Below are 20,558 nucleotides of genomic sequence, written 5' to 3' on the forward strand. Positions count from 1 at the left end.
AATTGCCCTGCAAATATTTTAATCTTAAATACTATGAAATCTCTGATGTGTGTTTTTATCATAAACAGAGCTACAGGTAACTTGGGAAAAGAGTAGGTCAAATAAAACTTTATTTATAAAGCCAGGCAGCAGGTCACATGAAGGGCCAGTGCACTGTAGTTTCCTGACTTTGAATCTCCTCTCCCTTGGAAGGTCTGGCTGCACTGAAGATCAGCATCAGAATATTCCATAATACCACTCCAACCTCAGCCCAGACACTTTCGGCTTCCTTTATTCAGAACCCTTTACAAGCCTTAAGGTAGTCTTGCTCCTGACCTTGTCACCGAGGCCAGCCACATTCAGGTCTTGGCCCTGTGACTCTACCTTGAAGGAAAGCAAAGGCAAGCAAGGTTTTTTTATTTCTTGTCCCAGAGTCGGGACATTTCACACTTGCTCAAAAGTTAGTGCTCTATAATCTGTAATCATTGTTGCCACTAAAAGCCACACTATTTTCATTTGATCCTGTATCTGCTAGGATCCATCCATACTTTTGTGCACGTGGGCAGACAGCGGCAGACTGGTCTCTAGATGTCTTCTCTTCAGTAATGGGGCAATGGGCAATGAAACCTTCTTCAGTCATTAGGAGGATTTACTCTACTGACCTAGATTAGAGTCAGGAAACTACAATGCACTGGCCTTATGTGACCTACTGCCTGGCTCTATAAATAAAGTTTTATTTGATTGCAGACACAAAGATACGTCCTTTTCCAAGTTGCCTGTAGCTTCATTCTTCATTAGCATTCATGCTAAAACAACATTGTAGATAATTACCAGAGGCTTGATAGGACGTGATTTCCTGGCTGGAGAGAAGGTGTTGAGCAGAGCTGACTGGCCAGAGAGGCATCCCACCAGAGCATGGGATCTGGAGGGTTGAGGGTGAGTGTAGACAAAGAGGTAGGTACCAGATCTGAAAGGAGGCAAATGTGGCTGGACAGAGGGCTGGTAGAAGATGAGGGCACCACATCCCGAGGTTCTATGGAGACAGTCTGATTTAGTCCTGCATGCTGGGCTGCACAGGCAAGGGCTGCTTTCCACGGGGATGAATTAGACTGGGGAGCGGGGAGGGGCTCTGTGAAGCAGAAATGTGAGGTTGAGAAGTGGTTACACAGGTGCTTAGGAGTTATGGGAGTCAGCTTTTACTTTCTGGACTCGTCTTCTGGGTTAGTAAAGCAGACTTCAGTCCTAGAGGTATTTGTTTTTCTTTCTTGGTTGCAAGAAAATGTGCTAGCACTTCCCATCTCCCTCCTCCACTGGTTATTTTCCCCGCTTTGTAGTTAAGCAACAGGCCTTTTCCTGTTTATTCTTCCAGTGTGTTAGAGTTTTCTTGTTTGGGTTATATGTGCTATGCTTTTAATTCCCTTAACTTGCTTCTTTATTTATTTCTGTTTGTTACCATCTCCCTGAGAAGCAGCAGACACAACAGACTCGACTTTTAATGCCTCTCTGTTGCATAACAGGTTGTGATCCTTCTGGATGTCTGTTGGAGCACATGCTGCAATATATTGTTCAAACGTGATTACCCTTACCATGAGCATCCCAGCTAAGGGCGAGCTGGGCATGTTGTTTTAAAGTATGGCAACTGGGCCTCATTAACCTACACCTGTGACGTCATAAGAAATGCATGTTTGCTCTCTGCCATGGTTCTTGGCTAAGAGCTCCTAAGGCCCTGGCAATTTTCTAAGGCTATCAGGGGCATTTGTGTTATAATATTTGGATTTTGGTCCTGTTTCTGATACAGAGCTCTCAAAGCCCTTGGAATTTCCTGAATAACAGGACCCCCTCCCCCAAGACAGGGTTTCTCTATGTAGCCTTCCTGGCTGTCTTGGAACTCACAAATGTTTACCTGCCTCTGCCTCCCCAGTTCTGGGATTAAAGGTGTGCGCCACCACCACCTGGCTTGTTTAAAAAAAAAAAAAAAAATTAGCTCAGATGCATGCACAAACATGCCACACAAGAGCATGGAGGTCAGAGGACAACTTATGCAAGTTCATTTTCTTCCATTATATGAGACTCAGGGATCCAGACTTGATTGTAACCTGAGGAGCCATCTCTCCAGCCTACATCTTTTATTTTAATGAAGTGACTTCTGATAGACTAAGGTTGATTATCAGAGGGATCATGCCATCCCATCTCCCTCTTTGATAGTGTTTAGAAGTTGGAGATTGTATAGTCACTTTATGCCCGAATCATGAAGCCACCATAAAAATCCCCGGAGAGGAGGTTTGGAGCTCTTCTGGCCTGGGAGAACATTTAGATGCTGGGAGGGAGCATACGCCAGCTTCACTCTGTGCCTCCCCTCATGGCTGTTCAATGATGAGAGAGACAGAGAGAGAGAGACAGAGACAGAGAGGGAGACAGAGAGAGACAGAGAGGGAGACAGAGAGAGACAGAGAGGGAGACAGAGACAGAGAGACAGAGACAGGCAGAGACAGAGGCAGAGAGAGCAGAGAGAGCAGAGAATGAGAATGTGTGTGTGTGTGTGTGTGTGTGTGTGTGTGTGTGTGTGTACAAGAGTTCAGTGAGTCATCACAGCAAGTAACAAACGAAGGAGGGATCTTGGGATTTCTTGGTTTGAAGCCAAGAAGTGTGGGCCAGGTGGAGGTCCTCTTCAGTGATGGGGCAAACTGGTGAGATGGTCTTGAGTTACTGAGCCCTTAACTTACGGAGTTTACACCAGCTCTAGGTAGTCAGGGTCATGACTGGGGGCATGGAGTTGGAGGATTGGTGAGTGTGAGGGAGAAATGCCACTGTTGTGTCCCGAGAGAGAGAGAGAAAAACACACACACACACACACACACACACACACACACACACAGAGAAAGAGTGCTTTTCCTTACTGATTTTTTGGTTTTTGTTCTTTAAAAAAATATTTTATTTATTTATTTATTTATTTTTTTGAGAGAGAGAGAGAGAGAGAGAGAGAGAGAGAGAGAGAGAGAGAGAGAGAGGCTCTTGCTATGTAGCCCAGGCTGGCTCTGGACTCACAGCAGGCCACTTGCCTCAGCCTCCAGAGTGTGGGCCAGAAGTCAGCTTCTAGTGCCATGCCTCATGAGCCATCTATCTTATTTTATTTTCTTACCTATGTTATTTTTCAAGGTTTTCTTGAGTTAGATCTTTCCCTGGGGGCTGGGCTCACTGGTCAGGCTTGGCGTGCTGTCCAGGGAGCCCCCAGTCTCCACTGCCTGCATCCACAATGTTGGAATTGCAGGCGGGCACTGCCAATCATGCCTGGCTTTGCTTTTTGTGGGAACTGAGTATCACAGCCGGGCCCTCAGGCTTGCATAGTAAGCACTCGACCAGCCAAGCCATCTCCCCAGCCCACAAGGGTGGCTTTGTTTGAGTCATTTTGTTAGAGGAAGAAATCCCCTAGGTGTTATTAAAACAAGAATTGGAAAGATACAGGGCTGGGATAACTTGACAAAAAGACCCTTTCTCTCTTTTACTTCTTTTACTTCTTTTTTCCCCCCTTTGGTTTTTCAAGACAAGGTTTCTCAATGTAACACCCCTAGCTGTCCTGGAACTCACAGAAGTCCGCCTGCCTCTGCCTTACGAGTGCTGGGATTAAAGGTGTACACCCCCACCACCCGCCACCCGGGCTCTTATACAATAACAAGTTTGCTCCTTGATCCTAGTAATATTGACTGTTTCTGCCAACCAGCAGATGTTTTGAGCATATCTTCAATGTGTAGAATTCTGGAAGGGGAAATGCAAACATGGGGAAGTTTATTTAACATTACAGATTTTACACAGAACACGAGGGAAACCACAAACTTAAGGCATATAACAACAGTACGTTGCAGGAGGTAGTCTGGGTAGCTAGAAATAGCGTTAGGTCGTATCCTTTAATATTCCATGAAAATATACATACAATCATAGTAAGCACACTGTTTTATAACTTGTTTTTAAATTTGTATTTATGTGCATTGGTGTTTTGCTTGCAAACCTCTGTTTGAAGTTATCTGGTGCCCTGGAACTGGAGTTTCAGACAGTTGTGAGCTGACATGTGGGTGTTGGGAATTGAACCCTGGTCCTCTGGAAGTGCTCTTAACCGCTGATCCATCTATTCAGTCCCTGTATTTATATTTTTACATTTTTATTTTTTCGAAGCAGTTATCTCATGAATCCAGGTTGACCTCAAACTCCATAGGTCGCTGAAGATGACCTTGAACCCCTGATCATCCTGCCTCTCCCTCCCTAGTGCTGGTACCATGTCTACTTTATATAGTTCTGGGGCTTTGAGCATACTAGAGAAGCACTCGACCAACTGAACTACATCCTCAGACCAACTTGTGCTTTCTCACTGAAGCAAACATCTTTTTATTGGCTATTTGCATTTTTCGTCCTTCCTGCATTTGGACGGTTATAATTTGGAACATTTCTTGCAGTGTAGCAGCGACCTTTTTACGTTAAGTAGCGTGTCTTTCTTATTCAGTTGGCTTCAGCTGTCATCCTGGCACAGCCCAGAGTTATCTTCGGGATTGCCTAGATCAGACTGGCCTGTGAGCGTTTTTGTGTGGGGCATTTTCCTGATGGAGGGGGGCTCACTCAGCCCACTGTGGGTGGTACCATGCCTTGGCAGGGGATCCTGGCTAAGAAAGCTAACTGAGCAGATGCTACAGAGCAAGCCAAGAAGCAGCCCTTCTTTTCTGTGGGTTCTCCTTTGCTCATGTCCTAAGTTTTGGCCTCGGTGTCCTTCAGTGATGGATTGTGACCTGGGAATGTAAGATGATGCAAACCTTTTCTTCCATAAGTTGTTGTTGGTCACAGTATTTATAACAGTAACTAGAAATACCCAGGATCAATGATCAGTGTCGAGAGTAAATCTACCTCAATGCATTAGTTTAATCTGCTTGACTCATTGATTCTATAGATACTATCTCCTGCCTACTCAGTGCTATTGTAGAAACAGGGAACCTGGTGAACAGCTCAAACAAACTCCTGTGCAATTCATGTTCTTTATATGTCAGTCTAGAGGACTCTGAGGAAGGGTCAATGTTATCACTGAGCAATGTTATCCCTGGAGGAATTTTGGCCAGGCATGGTGGCAGCCTTTAACTCCAGCAATTGGAGGCAAAGGCAAGTGGATTGCTGTAAATTCAAGGCCAGCTTGGTCCACATAGTGAGTTCCAGGACAGACAGGGCTTCATAATAGAGAGGCCCTGTCTCACAAAGGATGGGATTTTGAAGATTAGGTTAATTTTTAATTTCTACTATTTTAAACATTTGCGATATCAGATCTTAAAAAAAGATTTTGTGTGTGTGTGTGTGTGTGTGTGTGTGTGTGTATGAGTACAGGTGCTTGTGGTGGCCAGAGGTGTTGGATCTCCCTGGAGTTGGAGATACAGGCAGTTGTGTATCTTCTGATGTAGGTGCTGGGAACCAAACTAAGGTCGTCTGCAAGAATAGTATAGAGGAAGCCAACCTCTGGCTTACACACACACACACACACACACACACAAACATATCCTAGCCTACAACATATGTGTGCATGTACACAAAGAGTAGCTTATAGGTATGTTACTAGTGGAGAAAGTCAGCCGAGGAACTTATAACTTATTCAGGAAGGAATTAAAAACCGATGGATAGAGTTTAATGAGGAGAATGAAAAATCAAAGTACTGAATCTAGGGTTGGATGCCGTAGTCAGTCCAGTTGATTGACTGCTCCAGGAGATGTTATGTCTCAGTTCTCATGGTTCTTGGATGAAGAGAAAGTTGTGTGGTGCCTGGCCTTAGGGTGTTGCTTTGAGACCTACTGTGGGAGGACTCGTAATGTCAGCATCTCAGGTGAATGTATACAAGACATTGGGACCTTTTGAGACCCAGTAGCCATGGTAGCTTCATACTGAGCTCATTTGTAACAAACTTAAAATCTGTGCCCTGAAGTTTTACCTAATCTGTCTTCAGTTCAATTCCTGCCCAGCCAAGGGCATGCTGCTGCCAGCTCACAAAAGGCAGACTGAATGGAAGCAAGCCATGGGATGACATGCATTTTCATGGTAATGATACCAAGAGGAAATCTTTGCCTCCTTTTTCATTCAGTCAAGTAGTTTCGGAGAATGATAACCACAGACACTTAGCTTACATTAATGTCAGTGTATATCACTTACATTCTTTATTTGCCTCCAAAATAAAAATATGTTCACATTTTCTGCTTCTTAGCATTTTCACAGAAAGTCACCGTTGTAATACATCATCTTACTATTCCCTTCATTGCCTCTCCCCTCCCCCAACCTCTGCCATCTGCTGTTTAAAAGGTCCTATTCTGTAGATGCCCTTCTAAGAAGGGTTTTATTAAGTTGCAGTAAGCACGTGGCTCTTAATTATTTGTTCCCCTATGGGTCAACTTTCAAAAGAACAAAAGGTCACATCTCCTGGCACAGGGTGAGCTGCTTGGCTCTAGTTCCTGTCAAAGTAACAATGCCATTCGGGGGCAAGGCAGGGCGAAAACCTGTGAGATGTGGGCTAAGGGATCCGTGGCACGGAGCATCAGCAGTTTAATGCACCCGGGATGGCATTGCCATCAAGTAAAGGGTCCTTATTGTGTTAAAAGAGCTCTGATTTCCCCGTTGAAGAGAGTTGTTCTCTGTTTGGACAGTACGTTTTACAAAGCCCCAAAGAGTCCTTTCCAAACCCTCTGGAGGCTCCTTTCTTGTGTTGCTTCTCTGTGGAGGGGGGTGCCCCCGTGGGGGTAGCTGCTGAGTCTCCTCTTTCTACCAGCTCCTGTTTCTGTTGGAGCTGAAGTAAATGGGGACAGCGATAGCCGGCTTTCTTTCTAACAGCTTGATTGTTTTCATTCAAGTGTGTGGATTGCGGTCAGGGGTTATTCCTCACCTCAACCTCCGATTAGATGAGCTGCTCCCATTTCAGCCATCTCGTTAAACCCTGATTTTGGTGTCTGTTTTCCCAGCCTGGGAAAGGTCAGAGACCCCAGAGAGCTCAGTCTCAAGGCCTGCTTTGCTTAGTATCAAAATGAACATGAAAGGAAAGCTCCTCTTTTTGGGGTACAGAACAAATAACTGAGACTTACAGATGTGCCCCGAGCACTAAAACTCTTGCTGGACCTTAAATGCTGGCCATGCTCCGTTGGCAGGGTTATTTCATGTGCATCCCCTTCTCTCTCCACCCCTGCAACATTCCTGGAGTCATGCAGTATCCTCGTGGGTGTGGTGATACTCCTGCATGGTTCACTTGTCATAGATCATCACCTAAATAGGAGAGACTCTGCTGGTCCCTTTAGGATAACGAAGAAGTTTGTTTGTTTGTTTTTATCTTTAAATTTTATTGTGAACGTCTGTTTTATACTTGTGGAGGGCAAGCCTCTTCCTGCTTGGCAAACGTACATTGTGTACGTGCAATTTGATCTTGCAATCATAAAACCTTGTTTTCTAGTACCTTTTTGCCCTATTGAGAAATAAGTTAGCTCTCAAGTGCATTTTTGTGGCATTTGTTTGAAGTTATTTATCACCTACTGATACGAGAGGAAAGATGCTGAGGAGAGACAAGATGCTGAAAGCATATCTTAGAGATCCCAAGAGACTTAGTAACAAAACTGTGGCCCCTGGAACTCCTCTGTAAAATAAAATTCAAACAAAAGCATTCACTCTCAAAACCCTGAAAAAGCCAGTTGGCTTGTCAGAACCCAATTTAGCATAGCTATTGATCATTGACCACCCTATAAATGCAGAGAAAGTGGAAGATGGGTTTGGGGGAAGAAAACAAAACAAAACAAAACAAAACAAAAACAAAACACAGTGAAGCTCAGTGCAGCCATAATCAGTCACAACACGTGCTAGACATTTACTCTGTCTAACCAGAATGTTTTGCACATGCATGTGTGTTCATGTATGTATGAATGCATATTTCACATGCCCCCTCCCCCGACAGTCTCACTGGCTGCCAGATATCCTAAGGGAGTCTGTCACCTCAGCTCTGGCTTAAAAACATGTAGCACCATGCCTGCAAAGTAAGGGTCCTTATGCTTGCAAAGCAAACACTTTACTGACTCACTACCTGCCTCAGAGTATGTTTTGAAGATGGACCTGAGAGGATTTCCCAAGGCATTAGGTAGGAACTGAGAGAAACACAGGTGATCCAGCCAGTGATGGAGAGGAAGACAAAAATGTAGGTCCTGAGGGGAAGAGATACTGCTCCCTGTATTGGATGTGGCTAGGTGGTCCAGGAAGGTGACTATCAGCCTTTGGTTTTAGTGAGGGAGATGGGCATTGATAGTCTTGACTCCTGGTGACCTGGATAAGAGCAGTGCCAGTGGAATGGGGTGCCCTGACTGTTGTGGGGCTGGTTGAAAGGGAGTGAGGAGAGACCTGGAGACAGCTTAAATTCCTCTGGAGGGATTTTCCCACCAGGGAGAGCAGACAAGGGAGCAGTGCTGAGGGCCAGTGCGTGCTCACGGAGGTCGCCTTTTTATTTTCAGAGGGAGAATTAACAGCATGCATTTGTCCTGATGGGGATGGCTCAAGTGGGGCAAGAAGGTGATGGGCAATAGAGGGGAGGAAGAGGTTCTCAAGTAGGTAAAAGAGACAAGAACTAATGGACAAGAGGAGGGACCAGTTTGATCTGGGCAAGGATGGTTGATGTACACCAATACTTTGGAGGTTATTAGGGGAGATTGTTGGGTCTCTTGGGCTGGGGCTGTAACTTAGTTGAGGAATGTTTGTCTAGCATGCATGAAGTCCTGTGTTAATCTCCAGCACTGTATAAACCAGACGTGCATGGGGAGCATGCCTGTAATCCCAGCACTTGCAAGTTGAAGGTAGGAGATCAGGAGTCCAAGGTTATTCTCAGATACACAGTGAATATGAGGCTAGTCTGGGCTTCTTGAGATACTGCCTCAAAACAAAAAAACAAACAAAAAAAAAAAAAAAAAAAAAAAGCAATGTTCTAGTTTCATTTCTGTTGCTATGATAAAATACCTTGGTGCAAAAAAAAAAAAAAAAAAAAAAAAAAAAAAAAGGCAACTTGAAGAAAGGGTTTATTTTTCTGTCTTCTGGGTTCAGATCCCCTTCATAAGGAATGTCGCTGCCCGGAGTGGGCTGGGTATTCTTGCATCAGTGAACATCCAGTACAACACCCCATGAACATGCTAACCGGTAGTGAGATATCCACTCTGACTGCACCTGTTGCACTGACCATGTTCATTGGGGCATGGGCACAGGAGCAGACATGATGGGGGATGCTAGGTCTGGGATCCCAGACCCCAGCTTGCTCTCTTACTTGCTGGTTGGGTTGCGGAGAGTGGCGTCCGTGGAGCGGGAACCCGGCTGTAGTCATCTGTTTCAGGTTTAAGTGATTTCTCCCCAAATAAGCATCATTTAACCAATACTGTGTCCCAGTGAATCTTATTTCCCATGCAATATTTGGTGTCAGAAGTGGTCTCACTACACTAACCTGATCTAGACAATTCCTCATTAAGACTTTTTCCCCCAAGTGATTCTAGGTTGTGTTAAGTTGGCGGTTAATATTAACGAGCAAAAACAACAACAAAGAAAGTTCTTAGCAAAGACTAAGGTTTGGGGGAGAGGCATTGTATGTTTGCAGAAGGAAATGTAAAATTTCCACACATCTGTCCACTGGTAGAGTGGTATCCATTGTGGCTGTTGGGTGGCATTGAGGGTACCGGTGGGTACTGGTAAGAATGACCATCACTGGTGAGTGTCTTAGTTACTTTTCTATTGATGTGACAGAGTACCATGACCACAGAAGGAGAGTTCACTGGGGCAGAGGATGAGACCAGCATGGTGGGGAGCATGTCAGCAGGCAGGCAGGCGTGGTGCTGGAGTAGTAATTGAGAGCTTACATCTTATCTACAAACACAAGGCAGAGGGCTAACTGGGAATGACACAGGCTCTTAACCTCAAAGCCTACCCCCAGTGACACACATCCTCCTACAAGGCCACACCCCCTTACCCTTCCCAAACAGTTCTACCAGCTGGGGACCAATGGTTTCTATCTATGAGCCTATGGGGGCCATCCTCATTGAAACCACCACAGTAGGGTTTGCCCTGGCCTCACTCAGCAGCCTAGATATAGGATGAGGTGCATGGAGAAAAGTCACAAAGTGTCAAGAAAATACAGGACAGATGAGGCAACGTGTGAGTGCTGATGACAGCTGATCATCTCACTTGGCATCTGGGATGGGGAAAGATGACAGGAAGGCATAAGGATGACATGGAGGGTGCGAGGGCCAATGAGAAGCTGGCTGAATTGGTGGCTTGGAATTACTGATGGAGTCCTTAGGGCTGGGCACTGGGAGGAGAGAACACAGGGCTGGGGAGTGATGTTCTGAGGAGAAATGCATTAGACCGAGCTGAGAGAGATGATCAAAGTGCTGTCACGTGACCAAGACAGTGCATGATGGAGAACATGTGTGTGTTTATGCATGCACATGTCTGCATGTTGACCGATAGCAGCAGGATTAAAGGGCAGAGTGACTTGTGTGTGTGTGTGTGTGTGTGTGTGTGTGTGTGTGTGTGTGATGTGGTCAGCTCATGGTCACTGTGAGCATCAGGCAGAGGCAGAAATTGATGTTCTGGCTTCTGTTTATACCCACCCATCAGGTGCAGAGGGTGGGGAGCTCAGTGCTTGTGTGCCAAACCCATAGAATTAAGGGTGTCTGCTTGGCACTGAGGGAGTGGGAAGCTGAAGGAAGCTTATCAGGGCCACACCTACATGGAAGAGTCAGTCTATGCGCGGTCCCAGCTTCCTAGTTAACGGGAACATGGCTTTTGTGTTTGCTATGTCCTGGTCTGTGCCAAGCGCACTAGGTGAATCATTTGCCTCTCAAATCAACCTCCATCAGTGAGTGCTTGTTATATGAAGCCACTGCTCAAGGTCACATAGCCACTCAGTTGTGGGGACAGGATTCAAACCCAGGTCTTTTTTTAATGGTTTACTCAACAGCAATGATACGTGGCCAAACTGTAAGGGTCTCACTGAACCTTTAAACATCTTCAGACATGCCAGGGTGATTCAGAGCTGGATGCTAGGGATGTTATCTCCTCCTCTTTTACAGCTCCTTGAATAGTACAAAACTGTGGAAGATCTCAATTATTTTGTTAGTTAAAAAAAAATAAGAAAAATCATCCTGTCTCGTCTGCTGCTCTGTGGCTTTAATCTGTGGCTTCCGAAGGAGTCCTCAGTTTCTTGTGTTGTGACCACTGCTGTTTCTTCTTTCCTAGCCGAGCAGGAGGACACACAGAAGAAGACCTTCACGTGCTGGATAAACTCGCAGTTGGCAAAGGTGAGGCCAAGGGTTAAGCTGTGAAGACCATAGTGGCTTCCGTACTCCCTTGGCTCTTGCCCCAGGGTGGTCAATGCCTGAGATTCCAGCACCTGGGAGCTGGAGGCAGGAGGATCAGGGGTTCAAGACCAGCCTCGACTCTGTAGCGAGTTCCAGGTCCGCTTGGGCAACATGAGACCCTGTTAGCAACAAACAGATGGACAAGCTGCAGCGGTGACACATGGAAGGTCATGGAATGTCCTTCTATAAGAGAATGTGCTGGTGCTCACCTTGGTGTCCTGATTGTTTTTTTTTTTTTCCTGGAACAAGAAAAAAGGCATCTGTGAAGGATCTGGACAGTGCTGTTAAAATATTTGGAGTGATGTTTGTCTGAATTGAGTGGCATGTGTTAGACACCTCCTTAGTTTTGTTGTGTGTAATGATGATGAGTGCTCAGGACATCTGCTGTTTTAAAGTCATATCTTATTAAACAGTACACTATGGACCATCTTTTTTTTTTTTTTTTTCAGTTTCATTTCATTACTTTTTTACATTTTAGTTTTTGAGTTGAGATTTTTTTCGAAGTTTTTCAAGCTGGTCTTGAACTCCTAGATCTGAGTGATCACCCTCCTTAGTTCCCTAGTGGCTGTGACTATAGAAGGACTACCACCTAGCTTGCATTTTTCTTTGTTTTCTTCTGCTGGGTGTTAAACTCAAGGCTAGGATTGTATGCTAGGCAAGTGTCCTACCATTGAGCTAAATTCTTGAATCCCTTGTGATTATCTTTTCTCTTTCTTTCTTTCTTTCTTTCTTTCTTTCCTTCCTTCCTTCTTCCTTCCTTCCTTTAATTTTAATAAGGGAATTTTAATTCAGAGCTCTGTTTTATCAGCATGCTTGGTATCTCCTATTCAGGTACTATTCAAGCCCAACCCTGTCTTGCTTCCAAGATCAGACAAGACCCCTATGATTGGTTCCATTTATTTATTCATTTATTCATTCAGCCTGTCTGTCTATCTGTCTATCTGTGTGTGCATACACCCATGTATACAAGTGCCCTTAGAGGCCAGAAGAAGTGGTTACTAGATCCCAAATATTGGTGATGGGAACTGAACTTGGGTTCTTTGTAAGAGCAGTATATGCTTTTAAATGCTAAGCCATCTCTCCACCCACATTTCTCATTTTTTTGTTTTGTTTTGTTGGAGACTGTGTCTTGCTATATAACTCCGGTTAGCCTGAAAGTTACTATGTAGACCCAATTGGCCTTGAACTTTTGGGTATCCTCCTGCCTCTGCCTTCTAGTGCTGGGACTTCAGGCTTATTCCACTTTTCTAGCCTTCCAGATGACTTCTAAATGATTTCACAGTATCACTATGTGAGAGACAATGTGATTCCCACAAAGAAGGCCCGTGACTTCACCTTGGTCACACATTTGGCAAGGGAGTCTTCTAGGACACAAATCTAGTCTAGTCCTAGGGGCCTCAATCCAAATGCCACTGTATCCTGTGTCCTGGTGATGCTGAGGACCTCAGACAACCTGGATGTCTGGTTCTCACCCTCTGCCTGCCCCCTCTGCCCCTCCCACACAATGAATGTCATTGTGACCAAAGGGAGACACATCTCCAGCAATGCAGCCTGCTCCCAAGGGGTCACTATGGCCTGATTCTGAATGTCTTTGTCCTCTATGCACAAGGTGTAGTCTGTGAAAGCTCCACTCAGAAAGAGCATTGTGTAACTGGCACTATGCCATGGATGAATCAGGCTGTCTTGTCTTACCATGCTTTGGGGTGTAACTTGTGAGCATTGTGTTGTTCTCTTAAGATGATTTCTGCTGACCCTTAGCCACAAAGCCCACTTAGGAGATGCTTAGTGTTGTTTTGGACCATTTACAGATTATTTTCCTTGTTTCCTTTGGCAGCACACACCTCCCTCGGTTATATCAGACTTATTCTCAGACATCAAGAAGGGACATGTCCTCCTGGACCTGTTAGAAGTTCTCTCAGGACAACAGCTGGTAAGATTTCCAAACGGCACCAGGACACTTGGTTGGTTTTGTTTTTGAAAATGTACTTCATGTCTCTGAGGAATGCGTGTGCTTGAATTTTTAGCCTCGGGATAAAGGGTCTAATACATTCCAGTGTAGAATCAACATAGAACATGCTCTGACATTCCTGAAAAACCGATCGGTGAGTATGCGTCACACCTGCAGGGTCCCAGGAGGACTGGTTCAGGGGGAGGCTCGCTCCTTTTAACCTGTGCTTCTCTGTTTGCAGATCAAGCTAATAAATATCCATGTTGCTGATATTGTAGAAGGAAACCCATCCATTATTCTTGGCCTGATTTGGACCATCATACTGCACTTTCATGTAAGCATTTTTGGTGATAGGAATATTTCCAAGCCAATACACATGGTAGGAGGTGAGACACAGCAAGTGTGGCATGGTGTCATACCGTCCAGAGCTTCTTCTGTAAACAGGACTTGAAATTTCCAACAAGTAGAAAACACATGGCAAAGGCTTCTTTTCTAATATTTGTGTGTAATATATTTATGTTATATATACATGTGCATACATAAATATGTATTTACACACGTATATATTTACATACACACATAAAGTTTTTATTTATTTTAAACACAGGGTTTCACTATGTAGTCCTGGCTAGCCTGGAACTCTCTATGTAGACCAGGCTGCCCAACTGCACAGAAGTCACCTGCCTCTGTCTTCCAAGTGCTGGGATTAAAGATGCATACCGCCAAGCGTGTCTAGTATTAAAGGTCAAATTAAAGACTCAAATGTTGGTGTCTGGTGGCATGTGCCACTCATCTGAGGAGTGACCTTTTATGATGACTCTAGACCTGGTTTGGGGGTAGGGTTTCAGTGCACCTTTGAACAGCAGCCTTTGGCTAAACACCTGTAGATGCTAAGAAGGTAAAACTTTGAATAGCCACCAGTTGTGCTGTTTTCACAGAATCGTGAGTGCTTCCTGTTTCTCTTGAGGTTTGGGTGTGGTTGCAGTCCTTAGCAAGTGGCTTCCTCTGCCTCCCTGTGGGTTGTCCCGGGAAGCCACAGTCTTCCTTTTATGCCTTCTTTGTCATCTGTCCCCACTCCATTCTCCTGGTACTGCAAACGGGCACAGTGGCTCCCTGATCCAAAGGCTAATGCATCTGGCCCCTCAAAGGAAGATTAGTGGTCAGGTATGGTGGCTCACTCCTGTAATCTCAGCTTTGGAAGGCCACAGCTGGAAGATTGCTAGGAGTTCAAGGTTAACCTGAGCTACCCAGTGAGTTTCAGGCCAGACTGGATTACAGAGTAAGGCCCGGTCACAGACAAAACAAAAACAGAAGGTAAGATAAGTAGCCCCTGGGATCCCAGGAATTTCTGTGGGATTGAGCGTGGGATTGAGCGCCCCACAGCTTCTCAAGAGGGTATCAGTGCGCAAGAGTGGCAGGCCCACTGGCTAGGAAAGAGAGCTGTTTATTTCTCCTTTGAAGTGGGAAGAGACACTGTGTGGGAAGAACTGCAGGAGGCAGAGTGGGAGGGTGTCTGCAGAACACTGATTTGTCTGCTACACCATGTGACTAGTTCAGACTGCAAACCCTTCTCCCTGGTTGAGATCTCATTGGAATAAGCTGCATCTCCAGGCTTCAGGGTGCTTTGATTGTCAGAGTATTTATTTGTTTATATGGATCCCTGTTTGGATCTTAATCAAAGTCCAAATGTCATTTAAACCGAACAAGGCGTATGGCAGGCCTTTGTCTATTTTGCTGTTGTTTTCCAGCTGGACTGTTTCCCATGTTTGCTGTCCCATCCTGAATTAACCATCACAGTGCCAGTCTGAACTGACTGCATGGAGAGTGTTTATCATTGTTGCTTTAAAAGTAACTATATAATCATGTATGTATCGGGTAACAACTGTTTACTTTAGAAAGACTTGGAAAGTTGCCCAACTAATTGTTACAAAATTTGGATATCTTTTATGGATTGCGTGAATTTGTAGCTAGAACAAAATAATAAGCATGTTGATGATGAGAACTAAATTTGGGAGTGTAGCTTTTCCTCCGGGAGAGGAGGAAAGTGGAATTGGAGACAGAAAACGGGACCAAATATGGTAAGATGTTAAAACTGGGTGGTTTGGGGTTGGAGAGATTGTTCAGTGGTTAAGAGCTCTTGCTGCTCTTTCAGAGGACCTGGGTTTGATTCCTGGCATCAAAATATCAATTTATAACAATCTATAACTCCATTTCCAGGGGTGCAATGCCCCCTTCTGATCTTCATGGGCACCAGGCACGAATGTGGCACACAGACATGTATGCAAGCCAAACATTCATATACATAAAATAAAATTTAAACATTTTGGACAGGTTGTAGTTATTTATTCCCATCCCATATCTTTTTATGTATTTTAAGTATAATTAAAATTTCCAATATAGGTACTAGAAAATTGAGTTATTCATAGTCCACCGTTCACAGATAACTGGGAATAATTTTATATCCGATCTTTATGTATACAGCAGGAGTTAATATTCAGTCAAATATAGGACCAACTTTAAGTAGATTATATCAACTAATGATTGAGGATAATTCTGAACAATGTTTCTATTTCAACTAAATGTATGTAAGTCTTTTTCTTGGTGTTAATGTGGCCTAACCATTTTCATAGCATTTACATCATGTTGTGCGAATTATGGGGAACTCAGAGATGACTGAGATGGGGAATTTGCATAGGTTATATGCAAAGAATATGCTTCATACTACTAGGGACTTGAGCATCTATAGCTGTCAGCATCTGAAGGGGGGCCAGTCCCCTTGGATACTGAAGCACAGCTATACCTCAACAGCATGGGGTCTCATTACCCAAACTGTTCTAGTGAGCATCTCTCTGACTTTATATATATTTTATCAGAGGTGTGTGGCATTGGTTGTAAAGTACTCTGTCTCATTAATGGGCATCCAGAATGCTCAGAGTTACTTCTGACTGTAAGCAACTTCAGTTATATTCTTGTATAAAGCCTTTGTGTACAACCGAAATCATTCATGGGACAAACTCTTAGAAGTGGAATTCTGATGCAGGATTTGCTGTTTAAAAGTTTTAAAAATTGGCGTGTTACGTTGTTTTAAGTCAACTTGTTGAAGTCCAAGATACACAGAGACAGTTAAGCAAATTCACATGGAGAGTGCCATGGTTTCTATAAATTAAGCATGCTCATATCATCATCACCTAAGAGATGAACAGAACCCTGCTGGCACCCTGGCCTCTTTTCCTAAAGGTGCACTCCTCTGAGCCCTGTCGGGCTGTAACATTGCTAATTCCATGGAGGTGGAATTGTAAGTTTTCTCTTTAGTTCCCATATTCCACCTTGTGTCCTACTTAATTCATTTAGCTTCATTGATTGTGACAATGTGACAAGGTGCCTTTCATTGCCCTTTCTGTATATAGCATCACACCTATTCACCATTCCACCTCTGACACACACTTCTTTTATTGGTAGAGGGGAGAGAGAGAGAGAGGGAGGGAGGGAGGGAGGGAGGGAGGGAGGGAGGGAGAGAGCGAGAGCACACAGGTGCCTGAATGGGCCAGAGACTTTGGGTTCCCTAGACCCTAGAGCGGGAGTTACAACTCACTGTGATACTGGGAGCTGTTCTACATGGGTGGTTATCCATCTAAGGTGCTTTGAAAGGTACTTTCTCTTAACTGCTGAGCCATTTCTCCAGCACTTTCCATGCTCTTTTTAAAAAGGGTTTTGTTTATAGGGGGCTGGAGGGATAGCTCAGTGGTTAGTAGCACTTGATGCTCTTGTAGAGCATTTGGTTCCCATCACCCACATGGCAATCAGTAACTCCAGTGCCCATGGGATCTGATGCCCTCTTCTGGGCATCCTGGGTACCATACACACCTGTGGTGCACATACATACATGCATACATACACACATACATACATGCATACACAAAAGCAAACCGTTCATGCACATAAATAAATCTAAGAAAAATAAAAGGGATTTATTTATTATTAGCATGTATTGCATGTGTGTTTGTGTGTGTACACCATGGCTTGCATGTGGAGGTCAGCAGACACTTTTATGGAGTTGCTTCTTCCCCCTTTTGGGGGTTCTGGGAATTGAACTCAGGTTTCCTGGCTTATGCAGCAAGTATCTTTACCTCCTTTCCATTTTACTGTCCCATGTTTTTCATGTTCTTAATGGTGCCTTTATTTTCTCTTTGGGGGTCTCTCTCTCTCTCTCTCTCTCTCTCTCTCTCTCTCCCCTCTCTCCCCCCTGTGTGTGCTTTTGTTCCTAATGGTTTGTAATAGAAGGAGATGCCTTCCCATCTGTCCAGTCTCTAAAGGTGTTTGACTAGGAGGTAACGCGGTTAAATAAGGATCAGGATAAACAAATAGGCCGAATAGATGTTTATTCAGGGAGAAAGAACTTACAACCTAGACAGATGAACACCAGGAAATTCAACCCGATCCTCTCCTGTCCGAGTCAAGCCAGCAAGAGGGCTTTTCCTCGCTCTCCCTCCAACCTCCTTCCACAGGTCACCCCGCCCATGGTTCCACCCCCCAATGGGCGTGGTCAGTGCCACAGAAGGACTATCCCACTACAACTCCCCTTTTAGTCTAAAGAAAAGATTTAGGCTTAATACAAAACTATGTACAAAACAGTGAATAACAAGTGTGCTCTAAGAAAAGAAAAATCAAGAACAAAATGACCTACATATCTAGTCCTAGGGTGAGGGCATAATGGAGTTTACAATAGAGTTGTCCTAAGCTGGAAAACGTAAGTCTAGTACCTAATATATCTAACTAGGAAGAGAGAATAATAGTTGTGATAGTTTAATCTTCAACCTCATCAAGACCTGAGAAGGAAATTAACAATACTAGAGTAGACAAGAAATGCGGATGGACAACTTCCAAAAGGTGCAGCAAGGACAGAAACAGCAAGCCACCTGAACAGTCACCCTAGGTCTCACAGCAATGTTGGTACACCCAGTTTTGGCTAAGGCCAAGAGAACTTGACAGACCACAACAATAGCAGGGAGGTAGAATGGCTGTCTTACCCTGACTTGGCAAGGTCAAGCAGTCTTCTATATTTGTCTCCTGCAAGCACATAGGACTGCATGTCCAAATCAGTGGTCAAGGTGGGGGCAGTTCTTTGCCCAACAGGCCATTAGCTGAGGCAAGAATGAACTCCAGCAGGAGCAACAACAGTGTCCAACATATTTTCGGGGAAAGTGCACGGTGCTGTCAGGAGCAGCAGTGTCTCATGTCAATGGAGTACTAATATTAAAACATTTAAATGCCATGTTCTGCATGTCTATGAAGTGATTGAAGATTAAGCATCTATATCTGACTAATCTCATAGGTACAGGAAATATGAGTGAAGATAATCTGTAATACTCAGGAATTTAGCTAAAAAGACTGATTAAAACTTCCCTGAGTAAAGCAGGAACAAATACTTAAACAATATAACTATTTACATATACATACATGTAAATCCCTAAAATAGAGGTAGAGTATAAGTGTCAAGACAAGAGGTAGAACTATAAAGGGCAGCAAGATAAATATCCCAAATTGTATCAATATACAAAATGTCTTGAATACAAGAAAAGTATACATACATAGAATATGGTAAAAAAAAATAATGTGCATAAAACATTGTAAGTGGAAAGATTTAACGCAATATAACAAAATATAAACTTAATTTTACATAGCTTACCACATAAGAATACATAACAATGTAAGCTGTAAAATACTATCTCATTCTTACTCAAATTCTCAAGAAAATAGGCTAATCTACCTATATCCCATCTAAACCATACCTTTCCCAACCATTCCCTATTCCTGTCTAAAAGATAAACCCGAGTGTAAGCATCACCCAATCCCAAATAACTAAAACCAACCCAAAGACGATGACTATTATCCCAAAATTCCAAGGGTAGGGAAAGGGGGCGTCGTTATCGTAAGGTTACTTCCTGCTGAAATGGGACGATGATTGCTTCAATGGATCCTGTAGGAAGAAAATTTTTAGCAACCAAATTTCTCAACAGAACTGGCTGTGACATATGTAGCTAGTCACTGTGTGGCAGAAAATTCTTGACTGTAGTTCTATTTGAAACTCTGGCCAGGGTGTAATAAAAAGGTGCACCATTGCAGCTAGCTAGTCATGAGTTGTCTTGAGCAAAACAGTCTCAAACTGGTTTTAGGGTGATGTTTGTAGTTCAGATGCATCAGGTTGAGTCAAGTGGAAACGATGATGTGGGGCCCCATCTTCTTTCCGGAGAGTTCAAAGACTGCTGTTAGGAATCGTTATTATTCCTTGTGGAAAAGTTACACATCAATATTAAAGTAAAATTTTCAAGTTTTAAGGTATGCATTAGGGAAAGACAACAATAAGCATTAAAAGTATGTGAGAAAATTAGGATTTCAGAGAGAAAATTGCATATAAGAAATGAGTCCCCAGATTTTGTTTTCTTCTGCCTTACACCAATTGGCCTCCTTGGTTCTTTTCGGTTGAATCCATCAGCGCTGGTGCTGCTCAGTGGGATCATTAGGGGATGAATGGATGCTTGCCCTCTGTGGGATGCCATTCCCAGGGCAACTGCAGGATGACCCCTGTCCAGGCTAAAGGAAAGCCTAATTGTAGTCCCAAATATCAAATGCTGACAGTCATTTTTAGAGTTCATTTCAACCAGATTAAGTTGTCACTGCTAAAGAATGCTTTTTATTTGCTTTGAGTAGCATATGCTAATGTGCTTGTTAACAACTATGCCCTCCCCAGATTGAGGAACTTGCTCGGACTCTGTCTTGTGATTACAATCAACCTTCCCTGGAGGTCATGAGTGCCCCTGATTCATCTCCTACCTCAAGTCCTCCGGCTAAGAAGTCCTCCAAAGTGCAGGCTCAAGCAAGATGGCAGTTGTCTGCAAAGAAGGCCCTCCTGCAGTGGGCTCAGGAGCAGTGTGCCACGTAAGTAGTTTGCTGTGCCCAGAAGAGACAGACAGGGCAGCTATGTCCATCCATCCACACAACCTCATAAACTTCCATCAGTCAGGCTGACTGGATGGCTCACTCTGGAAACATCATTGCATGGTGAATCTTCCAGAATGGATGTTGGCGAACTAAGCTACTTCTGGTTTCAAAGATGGCAACTTTACTCCAGTTGCTGTGTTTAAGAGGTTTATTGCTGTGGGCAGATAAGACAATATTTAAGCCCCCTCCCCCTTTCTTTTTTGAGATGCATCTAGAAGGCAGCGTTAAGTCTAGAGTCTTACCTACTTGTGTTA

General features: G+C 44.0%; 1 protein-coding gene across 1 annotated transcript in view; it reads left to right on the forward strand.

Moving 5' to 3' along the window:
• The window catches only part of Syne2 (spectrin repeat containing nuclear envelope protein 2), a 255,798-nt gene that overhangs the window by 13,672 nt on the left and 221,568 nt on the right, over positions 1-20,558 (forward strand). Inside the window, exons 2-6 of the mRNA XM_051196009.1 lie at positions 11,236-11,297; positions 13,192-13,287; positions 13,382-13,459; positions 13,547-13,639; positions 20,054-20,241. Coding sequence (XP_051051966.1) covers positions 11,236-11,297; positions 13,192-13,287; positions 13,382-13,459; positions 13,547-13,639; positions 20,054-20,241 — 517 coding nt within the window. The remainder of the gene's footprint in view (positions 1-11,235; positions 11,298-13,191; positions 13,288-13,381; positions 13,460-13,546; positions 13,640-20,053; positions 20,242-20,558) is intronic.

The sequence above is a fragment of the Phodopus roborovskii genome, unplaced genomic scaffold (assembly GCF_943737965.1).
Source record: "Phodopus roborovskii unplaced genomic scaffold, PHOROB, whole genome shotgun sequence".
NCBI lineage: Eukaryota > Metazoa > Chordata > Mammalia > Rodentia > Cricetidae > Phodopus > Phodopus roborovskii.